This window comes from Pyrgilauda ruficollis, unplaced genomic scaffold, assembly GCF_017590135.1.
Source record: "Pyrgilauda ruficollis isolate IOZ18807 unplaced genomic scaffold, ASM1759013v1 scaffold161, whole genome shotgun sequence".
NCBI classification, from domain to species: Eukaryota; Metazoa; Chordata; class Aves; order Passeriformes; family Passeridae; genus Pyrgilauda; species Pyrgilauda ruficollis.
Genome location: NW_024514876.1, coordinates 1313802 through 1339693, shown reverse-complemented (window position 1 = coordinate 1339693; position 25892 = coordinate 1313802). Strand labels below are relative to the sequence as shown.

Below are 25892 nucleotides of genomic sequence, written 5' to 3'. Positions count from 1 at the left end.
TTATGTTTGAATCACTGTTCAACTTTGGGTTGTTTTTAGAAGCTCGGTACTGGCCCTCAAGGAGGGGACAGCAGTGGGTTAACACATTAATATTCCTTCTTGTGACTTATGTTGCTTTATCATTGCCTAGAATATCTTTTAAGCATGTGAGTGTTGGTGTGTCCATACCCTCCTTGGATCAGTTAAATCAGCTGAATTAGTTGGGAGGGTTTTTAAAGGAATGTTCTGTACAAAGTTTTAGGGGTTTTTTCCCATAGCCTTCTTTTTGCTGTGGATACAGGAGTCTCATGTAGAGAACTTTCTAAAATAAAGTGTGAATATTTTTATTACTCCTTTGTACAGTATTCTAAGAGAGACTAATAAAAGTGAAGTATTCAGGTAAAAACTTGTGCTTGAGTCCTGGAATCTTCACATGGATGGCTTTTGCTGTCAAACAAGCATGGCAATGTACCCTGGAGACATGGAATGGCTCGGGTTGGAAGGCACCTTAAGGCTCCAGGGCCATCCCCACCCTCTGCCATGGGCAGGGACACCTTCCACTAGCCCACGTTGCTCCAAGCCCCATCCAGCCCGGCCTTGGACACTCCCGGGGATGGAGCAGCCACAGCTTCTCTGGGTAACCTGTCCTGGGGCCACATCACCCTCACAGAGAGGAATTTCTTGCCAATACCCCCTCCTGGGTTCATTTCTCCATCTGTCAAAGAGGAGCAACATTATGTGGCTTGATAACATTGGAGCATGGAAGGATGGAATGGTTTTGTCTGAAGGGACCTTAAAGCCATCCAGTCCCACCTGCTGCCAGGGGCAGGGACACCTTCCTGTCCAGTTTGATGTTGGACACTTCAGGCGTGGCCTTACATCTCCTGCATCTGTAGAATTTCAAGTTATCTACAGCCCCTATCACAGAATCTGCTCAAGGAAGACTTACACAAGCAATGGCCATTTTGAAGAAATGGAGCACTGGGGAGGAGGATGGTAAATTGCTCCAGCTGGGAATAACTCTGGGGAATAATAACTCAGGTGTGAACAGCCAGGGAACCACCTGCATGGATCAGATCTAACATTGCTCCTGCCCAGGTGTTGCTTCTGGGAGCCTACGGTTAGCAAGAAAAATCAATTTACTCTTTGCTCTGTGTTTGTGGGGTTGCCAGCTTCCTGGGCAACTCACGGCTCCCGTACTTAGCAAACACTTCCACACCTTTGGCAGAGAGCCAGAGACCTTGTCCCCAGTCCTGCTGCTCTCCAGAGGCCACATCACCTCAGCAGCCCCACGGTCTGCCCTGCACGCCCACCACCCCACAAACAGGCAAGTGCATTATCCCAGGGCTTTGGGCAGGGGAGAGGGTTGGTGGGAGCTCTCTCTGTAAGTGCTCTTGTTTAGTTTTTCTTCTCTTCTTCGACAGTTCCAAGGGAAAGAGCTCGAAAGCGCTACTAACACTGAGCACGCAAAGCTATTTGTCTTTGGAATGGTTTAAACTCACAGAGAGCAGGGTTAGATGGGATATTGGGAAGAAATCCCTCTGTGTGGTGGTCAGGCACTGGCACACTGGCCCACATCCCTGGAAGTGTCCAAGGCCAGGGCTTGGAGCAATCTGGGATAGTGGAAGGTGTCCCTGACCGTGTTAGGGAGAGGAATGGGATGAGCTTTAAGGTCTCTTCCCATCCAAACCGTTCTGGATTGTTCAATTTCTTCTCTCCAGCTCTTTCCCGTAAAACATCAGAAAAGTGAAACTGAAACTTTTTCATGAAAAGAAGTTGTGTCAGAAAGGAAAAAGGGATTTCTTTCTGGCCCTCAAACACCAGCTCTCCCCTGCCAACCACCAGGGCTTGCCCAATAAGGCTGGGCTGATTTCTGTTTTGGGGGACATTTTCCTTTAATATCAGCATCCTCAGGGTGTGCCCGCTGTGCTCTCTCTGCACAATCACTGGGGTTCAGCAGCAAAGGCAAATGAGGCCAAACAACCCACAGATCCTGCTGCTTCCTCTCCAAAAGCTCCCTGTAACAACCCTGTGAAACTTGTGTCCCTGGGTAATACCAGTCATTATTTTGAAAGCTTCTTCATAATTAAAGAAATACTTTGTTACAATGTCCTGTTTAACCTCCACCAGGGGAAGTTTAGCTTGGACATCAGGAAAAAATTCTTCACTGAAAGAGTGATTGGCCACTGGAATCATCTGCCCAGAGAGGCAGTTGAGTAATCATCCCTGGACGTGTTTAAGAAAAGAGTGGAGGTGGCACTCAGCACCATGATTTAGTGAGGAAATCTTAAGGTCATAGGCTTGACTAGATGATCTCAAAGGTCTTTTCCAGACTAGATCATTCTGTGATTCTGTGCTGTTATTTCAAGTCATTTGGCTTAGCTTGTGTTCCCTCTTTCCCAAGGCACAAATCCCCTTGGCTTTGCTTCAAAACCTCAGCCACAGCCAGAATGTTTAAAAAACTCAACAAATGCATTGTAAATCAAATGGATCCATGCAAACAATTGGATCCTGTTGAGAGCATCACAGACAATGAGCACTTCAGGCCTCTCTGTCTACTGATTAAAAAAAGAAAATCAACCCGCATATTCCACCGAGCTCCCTACTACCAGCCGACAGGATTCACACTGGATGATGTGCTGCTGCCTGGAGAAGATGGTAAAAGCACAGGTGAACCCCAAATTTATCAATAGGAATTTATCAAATACCATAGATAATGGTTTTGAACCATTTGTGGCTGAACTGTACCAAGTTCCAGCTTTCCTCTGTGTGTCATATACTTACATATGTCATAGACTGAGTCTGTGTAATCCTGCTTAAGATAATGTATGGAATTATTTCAGAGTCCATCTATCAAGAATCCAGCCAATTTACTCTCACAAAAGTCAACACTGATGAAGTTGATGGATTTCTCAAGATTTCTTTTGACCCTGCAAGTGTAGAGATTAAAGGAGGTGCTTCCTTGTCCAAAGGGTTTTCTATCAAGCCACAGAAGAAGAATGTACCACTGCAATCACTGGAGGCACTGAGAAGAGAAAGGTAAGGAATGACAAAGGAAGCACACACATTCCAGTCATCTCCCTCCAGCCCATGCCAGGTTAAGAACCAATTTTCAATAGCCAAAAACCAAAATCCAGGCTATGGAAAACCAATATATTCCACCAGTTCTGTTAGCTGCTCCTGGTGCTCCAAACCCTTCCCATCCTTTTCCTCTTTCAGGCAAATCAACATGGATCATTCCTTCATCAAACAGCTACAGAGAACAGGCATCAAGCTGTACGTGGTCACTGAAATCCTCGAGGCCTCAGAGGAGGCTGTCTACAAGGAATCCACCAAGGCAGACGGGGGCTTCATGGCCAAATTTTATGCCACACTCTGTGCACAGGTCTGGCTTCTCCCTCCTTGCTTCCCCAACACCTGCACCCAGCTGTTCTAACTGGTTGTTTTCCTTCACCAGGGCACCAGAGAGAACAACCAAGGCATAGTGATACCCAAGGGCTGCACGCTGGCCTTCAGGACCATCCCACTACACATTAGAGATGGAGAATGGGGTAAGCAACTTCCAGAAATGACCAGTTTCTGCCTTCTAGAAATGGTGCACAAAAGGAAGAACATTTTATGAAGAATCACCCGGCCCCAGATACACCCTAAACTGGTTTGCAAGGAAAGGGAGACAGTGTGAGGGACAGAAATCACCTGAGGGAGGCCACACAGCCCATGCAATGTCAAAGAACTAAAGAAAGATGATGTTTGGGCAGGGATCAGTAAAAAATAGAAAGAAGGAAGTCTCAGATCTACTTTTCAGGAGCTGCAAAGCTCCTGGTGATAAATAGCACAGAGAGCAGAGTTTGGGTCTGAAAATTTCTACTCATAAGAAAAGAGCGAGGGAGAAAACAGGATGGGTAACCACCACTGGGGAGGCTGGCATAGAAAACCATAAATGTCCTTTTTATCCTGCTACAGATCTGGATTATATCAAAGGGGGAGCTATGAGCAATCAAGGTCATGGAGCTGTGGAAATTCAAGCTTATGTAGATGATGGTAAGGACTGTATTTTACTGCACAACATTTGGCTGCTTTGGGTAAGATGGAATCTCCCAGCATTAAACCACCAGGAGAGATGCATTTGCCTCTCCCCTGAGACATCACAACTGCCCAAATTCTATATCACTTCAGAAACACGCATACAAGTGTTTCAAACTTAGGGTTTAGCGCTGCCACCGAACTCCTAGAACTCAAGTGACAAATTTGAACTCATTCTGGTTTGCAGGTCCCTCAACAGGAAAATTAGAAGAAGTGAGGATAGAAGTTCGATATTCCTGCCAAATTTTCCCCGAGCTGTCTCCTGACCTGCAGCTCATCATCTTAAACACCATCACAGCTGTGATGAGAGACAAGAACCTCCTTCAAGAGCTCAGCCACAAAGTAAGTGAAGCTTTTCTTACTGCCACCATTTATAAATACAGATACATCCAGGACCACACCTCCTGTCCCTTCCCATCCTCTTCACTCTTTCCCATCCTGCTCACCAGTCCCAGCCCACCACCTTGCTTGGTGCAAGGTTTTGGATCCAAATCCTGTTTATTTCTGCAGAGTTAACAGAATATCAGCTGCTGCTGCTGCTGGAATCCTTGGAAAGGAAGATTGTGTCCCAACAGCTGAACCTGGTGAGAACACAAATCACACTTGGCTCCTTTCTAGAGGGCTCAGACTATTGTAATTCTAGCAAAATCTCTATAGTGATGTCACAAGTTGACTACTGATTAAAATCATGATTTTGCTTTTTTTGTTGTCATTTAAAGGTTGCAAACCTACTGAAACATGACCTGGAAGATCAGATGCGGCATTTCCATGTGGATGCCAGGCTGCTCTCGTTCCCTTACAAGGAGGAACAGATGTTAACCATTGCCCTGGTGGAGCTGAGTGGCATCCAGCTCCAGGAAGATGGATCAGCTGTCCCTAGGGATGAACCCTTTGAGGCTGTGGCAGCCCTGTTTGTGGCCTTGTATGCCCTCAACCTCCTGAGCGGTTCCAAGTAGGATGTACCTGGCCCTGCCCAGGGAACCCCTCCACAAAATGTTGGCAAAACTCTGCTGACAAGAGTTTTCCCTCCCACTATCACCCTTGTTAATGCTCAAGGCTGCTTTGGCTGGCAAAAGCAAATTTAAGGCTGGAAAATTCATTATAGATGCTAAAGGCTGGATATCAAAGTAGATCTGTCTGTCTCCCCAAGAATATTAAGTGAAAACAGGAAAATCCACAATCCCAAAGAATCACAGTCCTGGCACCGGTGCTTCGTGTAATCCTGCTTCCCTCAAAATGCTGCTGCTGCTGCTTCTGCAATCAGTAAATGGGAAAGGGAAGGCAAAGGAATGGGAAGGGAATGCAGAGGGGAAAGGGGAGGTGCAAGGAAAAAGGGGAAGAACATACAAAGGCAAAAATGAAATGCAAAGGGAAAAGGAAGGAAATGAAAATAAAACAAAAGCCAAAGGAAAATATCAGTAGAGATTCACCCTGCTCCCTCTCTGGTTCAGTGGGGGCTCCATTAACTACTGGTTGTAGGAAGGTGGGGAAATCCCAGAGGTTTCACTCTCACCTCTCCAGTCCCATCTCCCTGAGACACTCAAGAGCCATGGGCAGCACTTCAGGGAGATGGCACAAATATTCCCATTATCACTTTATAAATAAAGAGCAGCTTCTTGCTAAGCAATTCTGTGGTCTCAAAGGCTATTTCTTAATTTTGTGTCTTTTCCATCCCATGGCACACCTGACAACCTCAGGACTGAAGCTGTACTAGAAATAAGGGTCCTTGACGTGGACACAGCAGTCTCCTGTAGAGAATTTTCTAAAAGAAAGCGTGAATATTTTCATTACTCCTTTGTACAGTATTCTAAGAGAGACTAATAAAAGTGAAGTATTCAGGTAAAAACTTGTGCTTGAGTCCTGGAATCTTCACATGGATGGCTTTTGCTGTCAAACAAGCATGGCAATGTACCCTGGAGACATGGAATGGCTCGGGTTGGAAGGCACCTTAAGGCTCCAGGGCCATCCCCACCCTCTGCCATGGGCAGGGACACCTTCCACTAGCCCACGTTGCTCCAAGCCCCATCCAGCCCGGCCTTGGACACTCCCGGGGATGGAGCAGCCACAGCTTACCTTGCACCAAACAAGCATTTCCTATAGGAAATGATCCCCCTTCCCATCCTCTTCACTCTTTCCCATCCTGCTCACCAGTCCCAGCCCACCACCTTGCTTGGTGCAAGGTTTTGGATCCAAATCCTGTTTATTTCTGCAGAGTTAACAGAATATCAGCTGCTGCTGCTGCTGGAATCCTTGGAAAGGAAGATTGTGTCCCAACAGCTGAACCTGGTGAGAACACAAATCACACTTGGCTCCTTTCTAGAGGGCTCAGACTATTGTAATTCTAGCAAAATCTCTATAGTGATGTCACAAGTTGACTACTGATTAAAATCATGATTTTGCTTTTTTTGTTGTCATTTAAAGGTTGCAAACCTACTGAAACATGACCTGGAAGATCAGATGCGGCATTTCCATGTGGATGCCAGGCTGCTCTCGTTCCCTTACAAGGAGGAACAGATGTTAACCATTGCCCTGGTGGAGCTGAGTGGCATCCAGCTCCAGGAAGATGGATCAGCTGTCCCTAGGGATGAACCCTTTGAGGCTGTGGCAGCCCTGTTTGTGGCCTTGTATGCCCTCAACCTCCTGAGCGGTTCCAAGTAGGATGTACCTGGCCCTGCCCAGGGAACCCCTCCACAAAATGTTGGCAAAACTCTGCTGACAAGAGTTTTCCCTCCCACTATCACCCTTGTTAATGCTCAAGGCTGCTTTGGCTGGCAAAAGCAAATTTAAGGCTGGAAAATTCATTATAGATGCTAAAGGCTGGATATCAAAGTAGATCTGTCTGTCTCCCCAAGAATATTAAGTGAAAACAGGAAAATCCACAATCCCAAAGAATCACAGTCCTGGCACCGGTGCTTCGTGTAATCCTGCTTCCCTCAAAATGCTGCTGCTGCTGCTTCTGCAATCAGTAAATGGGAAAGGGAAGGCAAAGGAATGGGAAGGGAATGCAGAGGGGAAAGGGGAGGTGCAAGGAAAAAGGGGAAGAACATACAAAGGCAAAAATGAAATGCAAAGGGAAAAGGAAGGAAATGAAAATAAAACAAAAGCCAAAGGAAAGTATCAGCAGAGATTCACCCTGCTCCCTCTCTGGTTCAGTGGGGGCTCCATTAACTACTGGTTGTAGGAAGGTGGGGAAATCCCAGAGGTTTCACTCTCACCTCTCCAGTCCCATCTCCCTGAGACACTCAAGAGTCATGGGCAGCACTTCAGGGAGATGGCACAAATATTCCCATTATCACTTTATAAATAAAGAGCAGCTTCTTGCTAAGCAATTCTGTGGTCTCAAAGGCTATTTCTTAATTTTGTGTCTTTTCCATCCCATGGCACACCTGACAACCTCAGGACTGAAGCTGTACTAGAAATAAGGGTCCTTGACGTGGACACAGCAGTCTCCTGTAGAGAATTTTCTAAAAGAAAGCGTGAATATTTTCATTACTCCTTTGTACAGTATTCTAAGAGAGACTAATAAAAGTGAAGTATTCAGGTAAAAACTTGTGCTTGAGTCCTGGAACCTTCACATGGATGGCTTTTGCTGTCAAACAAGCATGGCAATGTACCCTGGAGACATGGAATGGCTCGGGTTGGAAGGCACCTTAAGGCTCCAGGGCCATCCCCACCCTCTGCCATGGGCAGGGACACCTTCCACTAGCCCACGTTGCTCCAAGCCCCATCCAGCCCGGCCTTGGACACTCCCGGGGATGGAGCAGCCACAGCTTCTCTGGGTAACCTGTCCTGGGGCCACATCACCCTCACAGAGAGGAATTTCTTGCCAATACCCCCTCCTGGGTTCATTTCTCCATCTGTCAAAGAACAGCAACATTACCTGGCTCAATAAAGTTGAATCATGCAATGATGCAATGGTTTGGCTTGAAGGGACCTTAAAGCCATCCAATCCCACCTGCTGCCAGGGGCAGGGACACCTTCCTGTCCAGTCTGGTCTGGGACACTTCCAGTGGATTTACATCTCCTACATCTGTACACGTTCCAGTAATCCACAGCCCCTGTAACAGACTCTGCTCAGTGAGTAAAAAGGAAGTTACATAAGCAACGGCCGATTTGTGGAAGCGGAACACCGGCGATGAAGACGTAAAATTGCTGAAGTGACCTCACAGCTGGGAACAGCTCCTGGTAAGCTGCAGGGTACAGCCAGGGGTATTCCAGCACAGATCGGGTCTAACGCTGCCCCTGCCCAGGTGCTGCTTCACGGAGCCCCCGTTAGCAAGGTAAGAGATATCAATTTACTCTTTGCTCTGGAGTTGTGGTGGTGCGAGCTTCCTGTGCGATTCACAGCTCCTGTGTTTCATAAACACTTCCACACTCTGAGCAGAAAGGAAGCCAGAGATTTTCTCCCCAGTCCTGCTGCTCTCCAGAGGCCACATCACCTCAGCAGCCCCACGGTCTGCCCTGCACGCCCACCACCCCACAAACAGGCAAGTGCATTATCCCAGGGCTTTGGGTAGCAGAGATGATTGGTGGCAGCTCTATGGTAAGTGCTCTTGTTTAGTTTTTCTTCTCTTCTTGGAGACCTTCAAGGGAAAGATCTTGGAAGTGCTACTAACATTGAGCACCCAAAGCTATTTGTCTTTGGAATTATTTAAATTCAAAGAAAGCAGGGTTAGTTGGGATATTGGGAAGAAATCCCTCTGAGGATGCTGAGGCCCCAGAACGGTGCCCAGATAAGTTATGGCTGTCCCATCCATGGAAGTGTCTATAACCAGGTTGGACAGGGCTTGGAGCAGCCTGGGAGACTGGAAGGTGTACCTGACCTTGGCAGGGAGAGGAATGGGAGGAGCCTTAAGGTCCCTTCCCATCAAAACCAGTCTGGATTGCCCAATTTCCCCTCACCAGCTCCTTCCCATAAAACACCAGAAAGTTGAAACTGAATCTTTTGATAAAAACAAGCTGTCTCAGAAAAGAAACACAGATTTCTTTCTGGCCCTCAAACACCAGCTCTCCCCTGCAGACCACCAAGGCCTGCCCAGTGAGGCTGGGCTGGGGAGATGCCTCTCTATTGTGGGGGACATTTGTCTCTAAAATCAGCATCCTGAGGGTCTGCCAGCTGTGCTCTCTCAGCACAATCACTGAGCCGCAACAGCAAAGGGGGACAAGGCCAAACAAGCCACAGCTCCTGCTGCTTCCTCTTAAAAGACTCCCTGGAACAACCCTGTGAAACTTGTGTTCTTGGACAGGGAGGGGGGTTTTGAGTCATTATTTTGAAATCTTCTTAACCATTAAAGTCATGCTTTGTTACAATGTCCTCCTATTATTTCAAGTAATTCAGCTTAGCTTGTGTTCCCTCTTTCCCAAGGCACAAATCCCCTTGGCTTTGCTTCAAAACCTCAGCCACAGCCAGAATGTTTAAAAAACTCACCAAATTCATTGTAAATCAAATGGATCCTTGCAAAGAATTGGTCCCTGTCGAAAGCATCGCAGACAATGAGCACTTCAGGCCTCTCTATCTACTGAAAAAAAAAAGCAAACCAAAAACTGTATTTCACCAAGCTCCCTACTACCAGCAGACAGGATTCACACTGGATGATGTGCTGCTGCCTGGAGAAGATGGTAAAAGCATAGGTAATCCTCAAATTTATCAACAGGAATTTCTCAAATAAGATAGATAATGGTTTTTAACTGTTTGTGGCTGAACTCTACCAAGTTCCAGCTTTCTTGTGCATGATATACTTATAGTGCTGAGTCTGTGTAGTGCTGCTTAAGATAATGTATGGAATTTTTTCAGAGTCCCTCCATCAAGAATCCAGCCAATTTACCCTCACAAAAGTCAGCACTGACCAAGCTGATGGAGGTCTCAGCATTTCATTTGACCCTACAAATGTAGAGCTGAAAGGAAAGGCCTCCTTGTCCAAAGAGTTTTCTATTATGCCACAGAAGAAGAGCATATCACTGGAATCACTGGAGGCACTGAGAAGAGAAAGGTAAGGAATGACAAAGGAAGCACACACATTCCAGTCATCTCCTTCCAGCACACACCAGGTTAACAATGGGTTTTCAACTGCCAAAAACCAAGATTAAAACCTTAGGGCATGAACTTCCTCTAACTAGGCCAGGTTAGACAGGAAATGGAGTGACAAGTTCTCCATGAGCCTCCTCTTCTACAGGCTTATCCCCCCCAGATGCCTCAGCTGCTCCTGGTGCTCCAAACCCTTCCCATCCTTTTCCTCTTTCAGGCAAATCAACATGGATCATTCTTTCATCCAACAGCTACAGAGAACAGGCATCAAGCTGTACGTGGTCACTGAAATCCTCGAGGCCTCAGAGGAGGCTGTCTACAAGGAATCCACCAAGGCAGACGGGGGCTTCATGGCCAAATTTTATGCCACACTCTGTGCACAGGTCTGGCTTCTCCCTCCTTGCTTCCACAACACCTGCACACAGGTGCTCTGACTGGTTGTTTTCTTTATGCAGAGCAACAGAGAGGACAGACAAAGCATAGTGATACCCAAGGGCTGCACGCTGGCCTTCAGGACCATCCCACTACACATTAGAGATGGAGCATGGGGTAAGCAACTTGCAGAAATTATCAAGTTCTCCATTCCAGAAGAGGAAGAACATTTTATGAAGCACCACTTGCCCTCAGAGCTATCTTCAGCTTGTCTGCAGATAGGAGGAGGCAGTGTGAGAGACAGAAATCACCTGGGGGAGGTCAGATAACCCATGAAAGTTCAAAGATGCTCTTTGGGGAGGGGTCAGTAAAGAAAGGAAAGAAGGAAGCCTCAGATCTACTTTTCAGGAGCTGCAGAGCTCCTGGTGATAAATGGCACAGAGAGCAGAACTTTGGTGTTTCTTTTCCTTTCCTACTCAGAAGAGGCAGAATTTTCCCCGAGCTGTCTCCTGACCTGCAGCTCATCATCTTAAACACCATCACAGCTGTGATGAGAGACAAGAACCTCCTTCAAGAGCTCAACCACAAAGTAAGTGAAGCTTTTCTTACTGCCACCATTTATAAATACAGATACATCCAGGACCACACCTCCTGTCCCACAAGTCACCTGCCCTGTGACACAACCATCCATCCAAAATTCCCTCTCTCAGTACATCTCCCTGCTCAGGACAAGCAGCAGCCTCTGCCCTCAAATCCTGACATTTCTTTTCCTTGCTCCCCACAGATGGAAGAACTTTCTGAGCAAAATGATGGTTATCAGCTGGAAACTGAGAGCCCAGACTTAAAGGAACTGTTCAGCACCTTGCAGCATTCCCCAAGAGATCATCTCCTTCAGCTGGCAGAAGGAATCACCTACATCCTTGATGCTTTGCATGGGGAGGCTTTGGGGCTTCAAGAGGGAAATCAAGGCAGGGATGACTCTCACTCCTGCCATTCCCTCCTGCCTTCCTCTCATACTCCTCCTCAAGTGGAATCTACATCCAAGTTCCATGGAGGGGAGAGGAGAGAAACCCCCTCTGCACCCATCCAGGGCTCCCTGCTCCCTCAAAGTCTGGTCACAGCTTCCTCCCTAGGGCCAGCCCAGATCTCTGCTCTGGTGACCAGCAACAGGACCCAAGCAAATGGCTGCAGCTGTGTCTGGCACAGTTGGGTTGGATAGCAGGGAAAGGTTCTTATCCCAGAGGGTGCTCAGGCACTGAACAGACTCCCCAGGGAATGGTCACAGCCCCAAGGCTGGCACAGCTCCAGGAGTGGCTGGACAGCACTCTCAGCACACAGTGGGACTGTTGGGGTGTCCAGGGCAGAGACAGGAGTTGGACATCAATTATCCTTGTAGCTCCCTTCCAACTCCATATTCCATGATTCTCTGAGTAACAGCCAGGTCACTCTCACAGTCAGCCTGCACAAATAATCTCCATTAAAACATCCCAAGGACCTTGCACCAAACAAGCATTTCCTATAGGAAATGATCCCCCTTCCCATCCTCTTCACTCTTTCCCATCCTGCTCACCAGTCCCAGCCCACCAGCAACCCCAATCAACTTGGTGAGAGGTTTTGGATCCAAACCCAGTTTATTCCTGCAGAGTTAACGGAGGATCAGCTGCTGCTGCTGCTGGAATCCTTGGAAAGGAAGATTGTGTCCCAACAGCTGAACCTGGTGAGAACACAAATCACACTTGGCTCCTTTCAAGGGGAGGTGGGGGCTTTGTTAATTCTAGCAACATCTCCATAATGATGTCACAAGCTGACAACTGATTGAAATTCTGATTTTGCTTTTTTTGTTGTTGCTGTGAAGGTTGAAAACCTCCTGAAACATGACCTGGATAAGGGGAAGGAGCCTTTCCTTGTGGATACCAGGGTGCTCTTCCCACAGGAGGAGGAACAGAGGTTAACCATTGCCCTGGTGGAGCTGAGTGGAGTGCAGCTCCAGGAAGATGGATCAGTTATCCCTAGGGATAAACCCTTCGAGGCCATGGCAGCCCTGTTTGTGGCCCTGTACACCCTTAACTTCCTGAGTGGTTCCAGGTAGGATGTACCCGGCCCTGCCCAGGGAACCCCTCTACAAAGTTGTGTGAAATCTCCGCCGACAAGAGTTTTCTCTCCCAATATCATCCTTGTTAATAATCAAGGCTGATTTGGCTGGCAAAATGAAATTTAAGGCAGGAAAGTTCATTATGGTACTAAAGGTTGGATATCAAAGTGGATTTGTTTCACTGGCACCTCCCTGGTCCCAGCACTGCCATCATCCCTGAGATGTTCAATGGACACATGCAGCACTTTACAGCAAGCATACTCTCATTATCACTCTGTAAGAGGACCTTCTTGCTACACAATTGGGTGTTCTCAAGTCAATTTCTTAATTTTGTGTAGTTTTGGTTACACATCACATCTGACAAGCTCGGGATGCTATATGAAAAATACAGGCACTTAGCCCTGGGGGGAAGTCGGGGGGTTCCTCAGGCTGTGGAGCTCTGGGAGGGTCTCTGGAGGCCATGGGTGCCTGCAGCAAGGGACAGCACTGCTCACCTGTGTGGGGACTGATGGCTCTGGACGACCTCCAGCAGCAGGGGCCAGGCTCTGCCTTGCAACAACTTCGAGGGGAGCCCAGCTTCAACCTGGAACCATCATGAGACCTTTTGGTCCCAGTCCCAGACCAGACCCCTCACCCCAGTTTCAACCTGGCCCCTCATGGGACTCCTGCTCCCAGCCCCAGCTCCCCTCCTCACTCACGGGATTCCCGATCCCAGACCAGCCCTTCACAGGATCCCCAAGCCCACAAGGGACCCTTTGCGGGGTCCCCGGTCCCAGCCCGACCCCACATGGACCTCAAGGGACCCCTCACAGAATCCCCTATCTCTGTCCGGCGCCACACGGGCCCCTTCACAGAATCCCCGGTCCCAGCACGTTCCCTTACGGGACCCCTCACAGAATCTCCGGTCCCAGCACGTTCCCTTACGGGACCCCTCACAGAATCTCCGGTCCCAGCACGTTCCCTTACGGGACCCCTCACAGAATCCCCGGTCCCAGCGCGGCCCCTCAAGGGATCCTTCACGGCGCCCCCCGTCACAGACAAGCTCCTCACGGGACTCTTCATGGGATCCCCGACCTGGTCCCAGCGCGGCCCCTCACGGCATCCCTCACAGAATCCCCGGTCCGGTCCGGCCCCTCACGGGACCCTTCATGGGATCCCCTGTCAGACAAGCCCCTCACGGGACCCCCAACCTGGTCCCAGCGCGGTCCCTCACGGAACCCTTCACGGAATCTCCGACCTGATCCCAGCCCGGTCCCTCACGGGAGCCTTCACGGGATCACCCCTCACAGACAAGCCCCTCACGGGAGCCTTCACGGGATCACCCCTCACAGACAAGCCCCTCACGGAACCCTTCACGGGATCCCCCCTCACGGGATCCCCCCTCACGGGACCTCAGTGAAGACTCGCCCGCGCCCCCAAAAGGCGGGAACAGCTCAGCACCTGGCGGAAACACCCGAAAGTTCTACGGAGATTCCCGAAGGAGAGAGGCGAAAGGAGCCGACCGATGCCGGAACCTTCCGAGAGGGCTCGGCCAAAACGCCCGAAAATGCGGACGAAAACCTACGAGCGAAGACGGAAATACCCGAGAGCCTCACGGAACTCCACGAGCGGGCGCGACGGAACTCCACGAGCGCTGCCTGAGCTACCCGAAAGCGCGACGGAACAACCCGAGCGACGGCGGAAACGGCCGAGCGAAAGGCGGAAGGAGACGATCGTGTGTCGCTCGTCGCTCGGCTGGTCGCGCCTGGCGGCCCGTTGTGCAGTGTCACGCCATGAAGCAGGACGGCGCGTCCCGCCGCCGCGGCGACAAGGCCAAGGCACCCCCGGAGGGACCCCCGCCCGCCCCCCCCGACGTCGAGATGCACGAGGAGGCGGCGCCGGTGGCTCCCGAGGCGGCCGGAGAGCGGCAGCCGCAGCGGGAGCTGGACGCGATCACGCTGGAGGGTGAAGGGTGGGGGTACCTGAGGGGGGCTGGGAAAGGGGCTGGGAAGGTGTTGGAGGAGGGGAATGGGGGGATCAGTGAGGGGGCTCTGAGGGAAAGAGAAATGTGAGTGTAGTGTAGGGGGACACTCTGGGGAAGGGGAGATGGGGGGCACCTTGTGGGGAAGGGAGAGGGCAGGTGTGTTTGGGGGGTGTCGCTGTGGGGAAAGGGATTTAGGGAAGGAAAGGGAGGCGGGAGCTGTGTTTTGTGTGCGGGAGACACTCTGGAGGAGGGTGTTTGGGGCAGTGTGTGAGGGAGAGGAAGGGTGAGGTTGGTTTAGGGCAGTCACTGAAGAGTGGGGGATGGAATTGTGTTTGGGGCGATCACTGTAGAAGGGAATTGGGGCAGCTCGGTGAGGGTGTCCCCCTCTGCGGGGGGACAGACTGTGAGGGACAGGGGGGCTGCTGTGGTGGGACCCCGTGGGGGTGAGGAGGGAGAAAACTCTGCAAGGGCCTCCCCAGCCCCCTGCTCCAAACAGCGAGGGCAGGTGGGGTCACTGCGGGCACCAAGGGCAGAGGGAGCTGAGAACAGCAGGACGGGGTGAGGGCACAGCCCTGGCTGTGCTCAGGGGTGCTGCTGGCCCCGGATTTAGGGTGAGGGGTGTCCCTGTGCCCCCACAGACATCAAGGAGCACGTGAAGCAGCTGGAGAAGGCGGTGTCAGGGAAGGAGCCCCGCTATGTCCTGAGAGCACTGCGGGCTCTGCCCTCCACCTCCCGCCGCCTCAACCCCAACGTGCTGCACAAGGCCATCCACGGCTTCTTCACCTCCAACTGCACTGTCAGGGACTTCCTGCTGGGATTCCTGGAGGAGGTAGGGAAACCTGCTGCCCTCACCTCTGCCCTGCTCTGGTGACACCCCCCAGCAGAGCTGCCCTGTGGTAGCAGCTCTCTGGCCACAGAGAGCAACCAACGACTTCCCCAGGCATTTTCCTGGGAAAGGTGTGAGAAGATCAGAGAAAAGAATTGTTTCTCATTCTTACCTCCACTTGTTGCACCTGTTGTAGAATGTGTTATGGAGGTTGTTTACCAAAGGGTGATTTCTTGATTAGACACTGGTGATGGTGTTTAAAGAGACTGACCAGTTAAGTCTTTAAAGGTGATGAGCTTCTTAATAAGCATAGTATAATATAGTAGAATAAAACAATTGATCAGCCCTCTGCAATCACAGAGTCAATGCTAATTATTACCCAGCTGGGAGCCTGCAACAACACTGCCCCAGCTCAGGGGTCCCAGCACAGGAAGGATGTGGAGGTGTAGGAGTGAATCCAGGGGATAATCAAAGGGATGGAGCAGCTCAGCTGTGAGGAAGGACAGGGAGAACTGGGATTGTTCAGCCTGAAGAAGAGAAGGTTTAGGGGTGACCTAATTGTGGCCTCCCAGTATCTGAAGAAGCAACAGGAAGGATGGAGAGGGACTGTTTACAAGGGCTTGGAGTGACAGGACAAGGGGAATGGCTTTCCACTGACAGAGGGTGGGATTAGATGGGATACTGGCCAGAAATTCTTCCCTGTGAGGGCAGTGAAGCACCAGAATGGATTTCCCAGGAAAGTTGTGGCTGCCCCATCCCTGGAAGTGTCCATGGCTGTGTTGGACAAGGCTTGGAGCAGCCTGGTTTAGTGGAACGTGTCCCTACCCATGGCAGGGTAGGGGTGGATTTGAAGGCTCCTCCAACCCAAAAAAGCCTGGAATTCCATGATCCTTTCCCTCTCCAGAGAGCCTCTGGAGTAGTGCAGTGGGGTTTGGGGACACTGGGGACAAGCAGCCCCTCTTCTCAGCCACACATGTGAGCAGGGACAGGTCCCTGCAGTCCTGGGCTGGCTCCTGTCACACCTGGAGCAGAGCTGTCTCCACACGGGGACAATGATCCCGAATTTCTCTCTCCCCTCAGTCCATGGACACAGAAGCTGAGCTGCAGTTCCGCCCACGGACGGGGAAAGCAGCCTCAGCCCCTCTCCTGCCAGAGGTGGAGGCCTACCTGCAGCTGCTGCTCGTCATCTACCTGATGAACAGCAAGAGGTACCCCGAGGTGAGACCCCTGAGCTGCTCCCCTGGCTCTGCCCCGTGCTGTGCCCTCGCCCCAGCAGTGTGTGGTTGTTCCCCACATCGCGGGTGGTCTGTGCCCCTCCTGGGATCAATCCCCCTGCTCTGAGCTCCCTTGCTGTCCCTCAGGCTCAGAAGGTGTCCGATGACCTGATGCAGAAGATCAGCTCCCAGAACCGCCGGGCCCTGGACCTGGTGGTGGCCAAGTGCTACTATTACCACTCCCGCATCTACGAATTCCTCAACAAACTCGACGTGGTCCGGAGGTGGGATGGGTCCTGTGGGGGGCTGTCCCTGAGTTTGATCCCCTCCCTGTTTTCCTCCCTCTTCCCTGACTCCCTGTCCCACCCCGCAGCTTCCTGCACGCCCGGCTCCGCACGGCCACGCTGCGCCACGACGCCGACGGCCAGGCCACGCTCCTGAACCTGCTCCTGAGGAATTACCTCCACTACAACCTCTACGACCAGGCCGAGAAACTCGTCTCCAAATCCGTGTTCCCCGAGCAGGCCAACAACAACGAGTGGGCTCGGTACCTGTACTACACAGGTGAGCGAGGCTCGGTGCCTGCCCTGCCTCCTGGCACCTCCGGATCCTCAGAGAACCCCTTTGATCAGCTGGAGGTGGGGCTTCCAGGCAGGATTTGGAGCCCCATCCGTGTAGGTCAGGTTGGATTCACTGGGTGGCTTTCCCCACCCGCCCCGTGTGGGCGCAGGGCGGATCAAGGCCATCCAGCTGGAGTACTCTGAGGCACGGCGCACCATGACCAACGCCCTGCGCAAGGCCCCGCAGCACACGGCCGTGGGCTTCAAGCAGACGGTGAGTGAGGAGGGGGCAGGACCCCCCTGGCTTGGGTCTGAGACCCCTCGGGGTTGGCATCTCACAGGGCTTGGATGTGGGAGCTTCTGGGATGTCAGGCACCATGGAGTTTGGTTTGGGAACTCACAGGTTTGGGACCTTCTGGGATGTCAGGTGCTGTGGAGTTTGGTTTGGCACCTCCCAGGTTTGGGACCTTCTGGGATGTCAGGTGCTGTGGAGTTTGGTTTGGGACCTCCTTGGATGTCCGGCCCCAAAGAGTCAGGTCCCCTGGGATTTGGGACTTCCCAGGGTCAGGTCCAGGACTCCCCAGGGTTGGGCTCCATGGGGATGGTTTTGGGACCTCCCAGGCTTGGCACCTTCCAGGATGAGATCTGGGGCCCCCCAGGGTTGGGCTCCTATTGGGACAGGTTTGGGACCAGGGTGTTGGGCCCTGCAGGGATGACAGGTGCAGGACCTCCTAGGTTTGGAACTTCCCAGGGACAAATCTGTGACCTTCCAGGCCCCACAGGGACAAGAATGGGTTTAGGATCTCCTGGAGTTGTGTGCCCCACGGGGATGGTGCAAGACCTGTTGGAGGGCACAGGGACAGGGATGGTTTCAGGTCTCATGGGAACTCACTCAGAGTCTTGCTCTGCCCCAGGTGCACAAGCTGCTCATCGTGGTGGAGCTGCTCCTCGGGGAGATCCCAGACAGGCTCCAGTTCCGGCAGCCCTCGCTCAAGCGCTCGCTCATGCCCTACTTCCTGCTGACCCAGGGTATGTGTGCCCACCCCTGCCTGTGCTTCCTGCAGGGTCAGGGGATCATGGAATATCCTGAGTGGGAAGGGACCCAGTGAGAATTCTCTTCTCCCCTTGTTGGGAATTGGGTGCAGATGCCACTTGGGAAGGAGGAGAAGGAGGAAGTCAGCCAGTCCTGACTCGCTTTCCGCAGCCTTTCTCCTTCCCCCATTCCATCCTTCTTCCCTCCAGCCGTCAGGACGGGGAACCTGGCCAAGTTCAACCAAGTCCTTGACCAGTTTGGGGACAAGTTCCAGGCCGATGGCACCTACACCCTGATCATTCGGCTGAGGCACAACGTCATCAAGACAGGTAGGAGGGTGTTTGGGAACCCCCACCAGGCTGGGCAGGCCTGGGGGGCTGCATCCCCTGCCCTTCTCCCTGCAGGTGTCCGCATGATCAGCCTCTCCTACTCCCGCATCTCCCTGGCTGACATCGCCCAGAAGCTGCAGCTGGACAGCCCCGAGGACGCCGAGTTCATCGTTGCCAAGGTACCAGCACAGGGAGTCCCATCCCTGTGGGATCCCAGGGTGCCCACAGCCCCCACCCCGCCCCGTCCCCCCTCACCCCTCCCTGCAGCACCGCTGGGTTTGGGTTGAGGCTCCTGCAGGGACGCTCAGGGCGCCACGTCCCCGCTCTGTGTGAGCCCTTGGGGACACCCCGTGCCCTGCCCCGTGCCCGGGCTCGCAGGCCATCCGGGACGGCGTGATCGAGGCCAGCATCAACCACGAGAAGGGCTACGTGCAGTCCAAGGAGATGATCGACATCTACTCCACGCGGGAGCCCCAGCTGGCATTCCACCAGCGCATCTCCTTCTGCCTCGACATCCACAACATGTCCGTGAAGGTGAGCACAGCGTGTCCCCAGGTCCCTGCTGGGGACAGCAGGGCATGGCTCAGGGCTGGCTCAGCTCTGAGCTCCTCCTCTTCTTTTTCTCCAGGCCATGAGATTCCCACCCAAATCTTACAACAAGGACTTGGAATCTGCAGAGGTGAGATCCCTGCAGCCACCACAGCCACGGGAAGGATGTGGCTCCTGTCCCCACCTGCCACCAACCTCAGCCTTTGCTTTCCAGGAGCGCCGGGAGCGTGAGCAGCAGGACCTGGAGTTTGCCAAGGAGATGGCAGAGGACGATGACGACGGTTTCCCGTGACCCTGGGCCCTGGCTGTACTTTTTTATTTGTCCCTTGGACAGATGGTGGCTGAGCAGGGCCCTCCGTCCCCCCCAGACCCCCTTTTATAAATCCCTGCATGTCTGTACTGTGGGAGGGGACACAGGGGGTTCCCTGGGCCCACACCCCCTGACCACCTGCACTTGTGGTGGGACCCCCTCCCCAATAAACATCCTTAAAAGGATCCCTGTGGTGACATCGGAGCCGATGCCGGGGGGCTGCGAGGGGAGTGGGGCTGGAGGGAGCAGGAGTGGGGTCTCCACTGGTGCCCTCCCAGCTCCCACAACAGCAACGGGGTCAAACTTTGTTAAACTTCAATTATGACTTTTAAAATAAAAGATGGAAAAACACCAGCCTGGGTGGCTCCTGCTGTGGGTTTTTTGGGATGGGGAAGGGGCATGGGGCTGGTTTGAGGTCTCTGCTCTCTCCCTGGGGCTGGGCACCAGAGATGGGACTGGATCTGGTCAGGCCATCCTGGGGGACTGGAGCTTTGTCTCAATGGTGCTGGGAGTGGTCCCAGCAGCTCCAGGATGGTATCCCAGGAGGATTCCATTGGGAAAGGCACAGGACCCCTTTGTGCCCCACCAGCCCTGGGGGTGATGGGGACAGGGGACATGCAGCCACTCCAGGTGGGTCCTATCAGCATCTGGGATGAGTTCTCTGAGAAAATCTGGGAATCTCCCAGCCACGCCCTTGCCGGGATGGCAGCCAGGGCTGCAGGTCAAGAGCGGGGCTGTCCCAGCCCATTCCCGCTCTGGGGGTCTCTGGGGGACACCAGAGAAGCCAAGAGCCCAGCTAGGGGGGCTGGGGCTGGCTCTGGGGACACAGGGACATCCCGGGAGCACTGGTCTGGTGGCAGATGTCAGGAAGGGGCTGAGGGTGCCCGGGTTGGGCCCTGGGAAGAGGAAGGGTGACCACGAGGCCGAAACAGCGGGGTGGGTGCCTGGAACAGGCCCTGGACAGAGCAGCTCCGGCCCCGTGGTGATGGGGGGGGAGGGGGTTTGCTGGGCCACCTCCTTCCCCCACCCCCCAACACCCCCAGTTTCGGATTTGAAACCACTTCCTTCCTTGGAAAGCTGACAGGGCCTTTGGGCACTGATTCAACCCCCCCACGCCCCCAGCACAATTCCTGAAAGCACCATCCTGCTGAGAGGGCAGATCCGCTCTGGGGTGGTCCCGTGGGTGCTCAGACTGAGGGGACCCAGCCCCTCAATGGCTCTTCCTGGCTCCAGGGTGGGGACAGGCACAGCTGGGGGGCTGTTTCTCCCAGAAATCCCATGAACAGTCTCTGCTGCCAAGGTCCTCTCACACACCCGGAGGGCAGAACGTTTGGTGCTGCCAGGTTTGAAAGGAGGTCAGCAGTAGATTTTGGAGTTCACACCTGGCTGTGCCAGGAGGGTTCTGCTTGGTACTCGTGGATTGATGGGGGTTTATTTCCCAGCTGGAGACAGGAACTTCCAGGACTTCCAGCTTCTGGGACTGGTGCTGTGGCTGTACCCCACAAACTGTACCCCACAAACTGTACCCCAAAAACTGCACCCCACAAACTACACTGGGTGTGTGGCATATCCCAGTGCCCACCAACATCTGCAACTTGCAGAGACCACATTCTCTATCCCCATCCTGGTCCACACCGCCTCCAGGAGGGCAGCCATGGGACCCAGCCAGGGTTCAGGGGTGCAGAATGACCCTCTCCATCCCAATGCTGCCCTGGGGTCACCCTGTCTGGGGCTGTGAGGGGGGAGGATGCCTCCCGTGCCCTGGCTGGCCCGTGCCGGGCAGGAACCGGCCAGCTGGCACCCGGCCAGCAGATCCTGGAAGGGCTTGCGGGAACCGACACGAGCCAAAATTCCCTCGTCAACGCAACGGGGCCGGGAGCAGCCAGTCCTGGCTGAGGGCTGCCCTGGAAGTCTGTTCCCCGTAGGGGCAGAGGGGGGGTTTGGCCCCTCGCGGGTGGGGTCAGCCCGGTGTGGCCGGTGCTTGGTGCTGCACGTGGTGACACTGGGCACAACCCGGCCCCACAGCGCCCAGCAGGGCAGGATCGGGCAGGATCGTGCCACAGCCCTGGGCACGTGCCTGGACCAGGTCTCACCTTGGCCACCTCCGGCTGGTGCCACCACCATGAAGGTCACACCTCCAGCACCCACCCTGATGTCTGTGGCAGCTGACAGGGGGTGCTGCCCACGCGGGCTGGGCATGGGGACAACCTCATAGTGACAGCAGCAGCGAGAAGCCACCATCCCCTTGGCCGGTCACCTGCGAGTGACCCTGTGAGTGACCCTGCACATGACCCTGCTGTGCTGGGCACTGGCCCACCTGGCCAGCGTAGTGGGAGCCCTGCGAGCAGGTTAATGAGTCACCAAGGCACCACCTGCCCTGTCCCGGCACCCGCCTCCACGCCTGGGCTCCGCCGGGCGGCCGCAGCCACACCGAGGGGCACCGCTGCCCACCGGCCCCGGGAAAGCCCCGGGCTGTGGCCGCGGCCGAGCACCCGGTTCTCGAGATTTGCATGCTGTGATTAAGGCAGTGAAGCAATCACGCTGTTGCCTCATCGGTGAGAATCCCCGAGGCCCGTGCGCTATAAATGCCACCCGATCAATGAGCACAGCCGGGCAGGAGCGAGAGGAGCCGGGCCGGGCTGGGCAGGGCCGCGCTGCGCAGAGGAGGAGACACCGAGCCGGGCACCCACCATGTGCTTCCTCACCCGTGAGTAGCCAGCACCCATGCAGCTCCCACTGCTCCCATTGCACCCGCTTCCCCTACTGCTCCCAAACCACCCCTAAAACCCACTTTGCCCACAGAACCCTCTGCCCCCACAACCGCAGCACCCACTGCTCGCACTGCCCCCAAACCATCCCTAAAACCCACTATGCCCACAGGACCCACTGCCCCCAGTGCCCGCACTGCACCCGGAGCACCCATAAACCCACCCTACCTGCACCCACACATCCAGAGCCCCCTGCTGCTGCCCTTGGCACCGGCTGGATGCTGGGAGCACTGGTCCCTCTCCCCTTTTGGGGTCTCTGCCCCTTCCCCAGGCCATGCTGCTGCTGCCACCATCCCCAGGGTGGTCCTGGTTGCTGAGCCCATCCCGGCTGAGGGGTCGGGGCTCCGTGGGGTGGACGCTGAGCCGCTGTCCCCACAGGTGGGCTGGCACTGCTGCTGGCTGTGCTGCTGTGGCGGGCGCTGCATGGGGCACCACTGACCGAGCTCTCAGGGGACCAGGACTTCCAGCTCTTCCTGCAGAGGAACCTCGAGTTCACCCGCAAGATCCGTGGGGACGTGGCTGCGCTGCAGCGCGTGGTGGTGAGTCCCTCACGCTGCGGAGGGGGGATGGCAGCCACTGTGAGGTCACAGATAAGGTGACCCCCCTCCCTGCCCTTATCGGCACCGCAGGGCCAGGAGCCAGCAGTGTCCCCTGCACTGCCCAAAGCTCAGCCCCGGGGGGGCACCCATCGGGGACACGTGGTGACCTTCCTGGCTCACCTCCGTCCCTATTACACCGTGTCCACTCCATCCCCTCCCTCCTCCTGGCTGGGCTGCACAGGGTCCCACAGCCCAGGGATGGGATACTGGGGGGTCCTGGTGTGTCAGGGTCCTCTGGTATCCTCACCCTGTCCCTTTTGTCCGCAGTGTGACACCCTCCAGCTGTGCAAGGAGGACGAGCTGCAGCTGGTGCGGCAGGACGTGGACATCGCACAGGCGCCGCTGGAGCAGTGTCACCGCCGCACCTTCCAGGCAGTGAGTGCGGGCAGCCACCCCTGCCATGAGCTGCTCAGCTCTGTCACGGCTCGGGGCACCCCAGAGCCTCCGTGTCTTGGTGGCCAGGCCATGCCCAGCCCCTCTGACCACGCCATGCCCACCACAGGAGACCTGCTTCAGCCAGATCCGAGCCGGGCTCCGCATCTACCACGGCTCCCTGGCCACCCTCCGAGCCCTGCTGCCCGGGCACGCTGGGCTGGTGGAGACCCTGCAGCTGGACATGGCCAACCTGTCCTCCAACATCCAGCAGCAGGTGAGGGGGCAAAGGGGGGACTTTGTGGGGACAGGTGGGTAAAGCAGGTGCTGCTTCCCAAAGGAGGGGTGGGCATGGCGGGGGCTGCATTCACAGGGATGGGTGGGCATGGTGGGGGCTGCATTCACAGGGATGGGTGGGCACGGTGGGGGCTGCATGCCCGGGAAGGGCACACTGGGGCAGGGGGGCATCTCCAGGCCTGGAGCTGATGCCTCTTCCTCTGCCTGGCTGCAGATGGAGGACCTGGGCTTGGCCACGGTGACGTACCCCACAGAGAACCAGGACCCCGTCCCCACCTTCTCCTCCCACTTCCACCACCAAGTGGGCGGCTTCTTCATCCTGGCCAACTTCCAGCGGTTCCTGGAGACGGCGTACCGGGCACTGCGGCACCTCACCAGCCTCTGACCCCTGTTTGTGGATGTCCCACCTGAGGGGCATCCCGGGAGCACCCCATTTCCTGCTTATTTAATATTTATGGCTATTTAATATTTATCTGTCTGGGGATGCTCCCCCGCCCGCGGCCCCGGGCAGGCGCCAGGGGATCCCGCGGAGGATCCGTGCACAGGTACCTGTGCAGCATCACCCTTGTTTAATATTTAAACACAAGCGTATCTCTGCTACGAGGTTCTGGAGCTGGGCTGAGCCCCCACAGCTGCTGCTGGCACTGCCTGTGCCTCAGTTTCCCCATGGCTCGCACTGCTGGGGCTGCTGCATCATCCCATGGGAAAACACCTTCATCCCAGGATGAGGATGCTCCAGAGCAGCATCTCCCTGTCTGGGCTGCAGCCTGCAGGGACACATCTGATGGGTGTTATTTCTAGTAATTAATATTTATTAGCCATTAGGGAGAGAGAGGAGGGAAGATGGAAGAACCATAGGGATACAGCAGCCTCACGAGGATTTTTCGGGGAGCCTCAGCACTTTGGGGAGCTGCATCTCTGCTCTGTCCCCCTTCCCTGCTAAAATCAGAGTACTTATTGCAGTTTAACTTATTTGTGCCTGTCCATGGCCGGAAAGAGCCACTTGGACACATTCCCATCCTCCTGAGCCTGACGCAGCCCCAGTCCCGTGGTTGTGTGGGAGCTCTGGGCGTGGGGGGTTTTGTACTGTATTTATTGCTGCAGCTGGGTGAGCCCCAAGAAACACCCGCTTTTTTTCTATGTGATAAAAATGGAAATAAACTCTATTTTTGCACTCTCTCTCTCTGTTCCGCTGTCTCCTGCTTTGCGTGGGAGGGAGGCAGAGTGGCCAGGGTGTGGGGACACAGGGACAGAGACACGGGGGATGAGGGAATGGGACTTTGGGGCACCATGCAGCTGCTGGTGTCAGCTCAGAAAGATGAAACGCAGCCCCCCCAGTGCCCCCACCCCACGGGCTGAGCCCGCTGAGGCAGGAGGTGCTGTGGGATGGCCGCTTCCTCCCACGCCTGGCAGAGCTGCTTGGGCAAGAGCCGATTCCTAGAAAGCTCCGGAAGCTGCCCGCGCTGGCAGCGCCCGCTGGGCACGGGCACCATGCCCAGAGCTGGTTTGTGGGCTCATCATGGGGCTGGTGGCACTGGGGGTCCCCAGCCACCCTTCTGCTGCTGCTGTGATACGGGGAATCTGCCCCAGAGCTGCCCAGGGATGTGCCAGGAGCCTTCCCAGAGCCCTCCCTGTGCCCAGGGATGTGCCATGGTGGGAGGAGGCTTTCAGCAGTGAGGAAGGCAGATGGATAAAGGGGCAGCCCCAATGTGGCTGAGCAATGTCAGGAGAGCCCTGGGCATCTCCCCTGCCCTAGAAAGCCCCTAAGGGCACCCCCAGCCTCTCCCCAATGGGTGTTTGCCCACCCTGGGCTGTCCCAGCTTCACCAGCCCCATTTCCTGCCACTGGGCCCACGCTCGCATCCCATGACCACCAGCATCCCTCACCACACTCATCCCAGCCACACAGGGACAGAGCCCAGTGCTGGGAGCATGCCAGGGCTCCCAGTTCCTGCCTCCCAGCTTCCAGCCCTGGGCAGAGGCTGGCACAGGCTGGAGCCCCACGGTCACAAACTGCCAGGGGGATGCCCTCACCCACAGGGAGGACAGATCCCTCCTTCCTCCCCCCGCCTCACGGGCGCTTACAGAAAACCCTCTTCTCCTGCTCCAGCCCTTTCCTGTAAGGGGAAGCGCCGGTGCCAACGCCAGGCATGGGGCTGCCTCGGCAAATATTGACAGAGCTGGGAAGGCCACGCCAGGTCCTGCTCTTTGCTCCGGGCTAACGGTAAAGAGCCGCCCCTGGGCGAGCAGAGGTGCCCGGGCGGGTCGGTGTCGGTGCCGGTGCCAGCTCAGGGTGGGACTCACACCAGTGTCAGGCTCGGTGAGGCCATCCCAGCCCATCCCGGTGTGTGCCACGGCTCCGTTACCCACCCCACCCAGCCCCGCAGCTGCTCCTGGCTGGGCCGGATGGGGACCAGGGGCTGGAGCCCTGGGGCCAGCAGGAGGGGGAGGATGCTCTGTGAGTGAAGGCCAAGGACCAGCAACACCCACAGCTACCCCAAGTGCATGGGGGTCTCTCCTTC

General features: G+C 54.8%; 4 protein-coding genes across 5 annotated transcripts; all 4 read left to right on the top strand.

The window, feature by feature from the left end:
- Window positions 1–516: 516 nt before the first annotated feature.
- Window positions 517–8092, top strand: LOC121351081 (gasdermin-A3-like). The gene is made up of 9 exons (XM_041462941.1): window positions 517–2649; window positions 2823–3018; window positions 3199–3364; window positions 3437–3530; window positions 3943–4020; window positions 4250–4533; window positions 4782–5007; window positions 6275–6348; window positions 6484–8092. Exons 1-9 carry the CDS (start codon window positions 2289–2291, stop codon window positions 6718–6720), a joined length of 1716 nt encoding a protein of 571 aa, XP_041318875.1. The 5' UTR covers window positions 517–2288; the 3' UTR covers window positions 6721–8092.
- A 1199-nt stretch (window positions 8093–9291) lies between these two features.
- On the top strand, window positions 9292–13917 carry GSDMA (gasdermin A). The gene is made up of 8 exons (XM_041463108.1): window positions 9292–9693; window positions 9857–10052; window positions 10305–10470; window positions 10543–10729; window positions 10945–11048; window positions 11244–11394; window positions 12103–12176; window positions 12315–13917. The coding sequence occupies exons 1-8, from the start codon at window positions 9474–9476 to the stop codon at window positions 12546–12548; spliced, it is 1332 nt and encodes a 443-aa protein (XP_041319042.1). The 5' UTR covers window positions 9292–9473; the 3' UTR covers window positions 12549–13917.
- A 352-nt stretch (window positions 13918–14269) lies between these two features.
- PSMD3 (proteasome 26S subunit, non-ATPase 3) lies at window positions 14270–19689 on the top strand. 2 transcript variants are annotated; one of them, XM_041463104.1, is made up of 12 exons: window positions 14277–14495; window positions 15153–15343; window positions 16421–16558; window positions 16702–16838; window positions 16928–17118; window positions 17285–17388; window positions 18029–18143; window positions 18357–18476; window positions 18552–18655; window positions 18855–19010; window positions 19105–19155; window positions 19240–19689. In XM_041463104.1, the coding sequence occupies exons 1-12, from the start codon at window positions 14324–14326 to the stop codon at window positions 19315–19317; spliced, it is 1557 nt and encodes a 518-aa protein (XP_041319038.1). In that variant the 5' UTR covers window positions 14277–14323; the 3' UTR covers window positions 19318–19689. The 2 variants fall into 2 exon arrangements, with proteins under 2 accessions (XP_041319037.1, XP_041319038.1); XM_041463103.1 differs by having other exon boundaries at window positions 14270–14495; window positions 18357–18655.
- A 2337-nt stretch (window positions 19690–22026) lies between these two features.
- On the top strand, window positions 22027–23756 carry CSF3 (colony stimulating factor 3). Its single transcript, XM_041463101.1, has 5 exons — window positions 22027–22042; window positions 22482–22642; window positions 22970–23077; window positions 23205–23351; window positions 23586–23756. The coding sequence occupies exons 1-5, from the start codon at window positions 22027–22029 to the stop codon at window positions 23754–23756; spliced, it is 603 nt and encodes a 200-aa protein (XP_041319035.1).
- The last annotated feature ends 2136 nt before the right edge of the window (window positions 23757–25892 follow it).

What these genes read in the sequence shown, in the direction of transcription:
- LOC121351081 (XM_041462941.1), top strand. Translation starts at nt 2,289, where the DNA reads ATGATCTCAAAGGTCTTTTCCAGACTAGATCATTCTGTGATTCTGTGC. An exon ending in TCAAGCTTATGTAGATGATG is followed by an intron (nt 4,021 to 4,249) that starts GTAAGGACTGTA and finishes TCTGGTTTGCAG; the next exon opens with GTCCCTCAACAGGAAAATTA. An exon ending in CCAGCCCACCACCTTGCTTG is followed by an intron (nt 4,534 to 4,781) that starts GTGCAAGGTTTT and finishes TGTCATTTAAAG; the next exon opens with GTTGCAAACCTACTGAAACA.
- CSF3 (XM_041463101.1), top strand. An exon ending in CTGCGCTGCAGCGCGTGGTG is followed by an intron (nt 22,643 to 22,969) that starts GTGAGTCCCTCA and finishes TTTTGTCCGCAG; the next exon opens with TGTGACACCCTCCAGCTGTG. An exon ending in ACCGCCGCACCTTCCAGGCA is followed by an intron (nt 23,078 to 23,204) that starts GTGAGTGCGGGC and finishes TGCCCACCACAG; the next exon opens with GAGACCTGCTTCAGCCAGAT.
- GSDMA (XM_041463108.1), top strand. Translation starts at nt 9,474, where the DNA reads ATGTTTAAAAAACTCACCAAATTCATTGTAAATCAAATGGATCCTTGC. An exon ending in CTCAGAGCTATCTTCAGCTT is followed by an intron (nt 10,730 to 10,944) that starts GTCTGCAGATAG and finishes TACTCAGAAGAG; the next exon opens with GCAGAATTTTCCCCGAGCTG. An exon ending in TTCAAGAGCTCAACCACAAA is followed by an intron (nt 11,049 to 11,243) that starts GTAAGTGAAGCT and finishes TGCTCCCCACAG; the next exon opens with ATGGAAGAACTTTCTGAGCA.
- PSMD3 (XM_041463103.1), top strand. Translation starts at nt 14,324, where the DNA reads ATGAAGCAGGACGGCGCGTCCCGCCGCCGCGGCGACAAGGCCAAGGCA. An exon ending in CTACTTCCTGCTGACCCAGG is followed by an intron (nt 18,144 to 18,356) that starts GTATGTGTGCCC and finishes TCTTCCCTCCAG; the next exon opens with CCGTCAGGACGGGGAACCTG. An exon ending in CCGAGTTCATCGTTGCCAAG is followed by an intron (nt 18,656 to 18,854) that starts GTACCAGCACAG and finishes CCGGGCTCGCAG; the next exon opens with GCCATCCGGGACGGCGTGAT.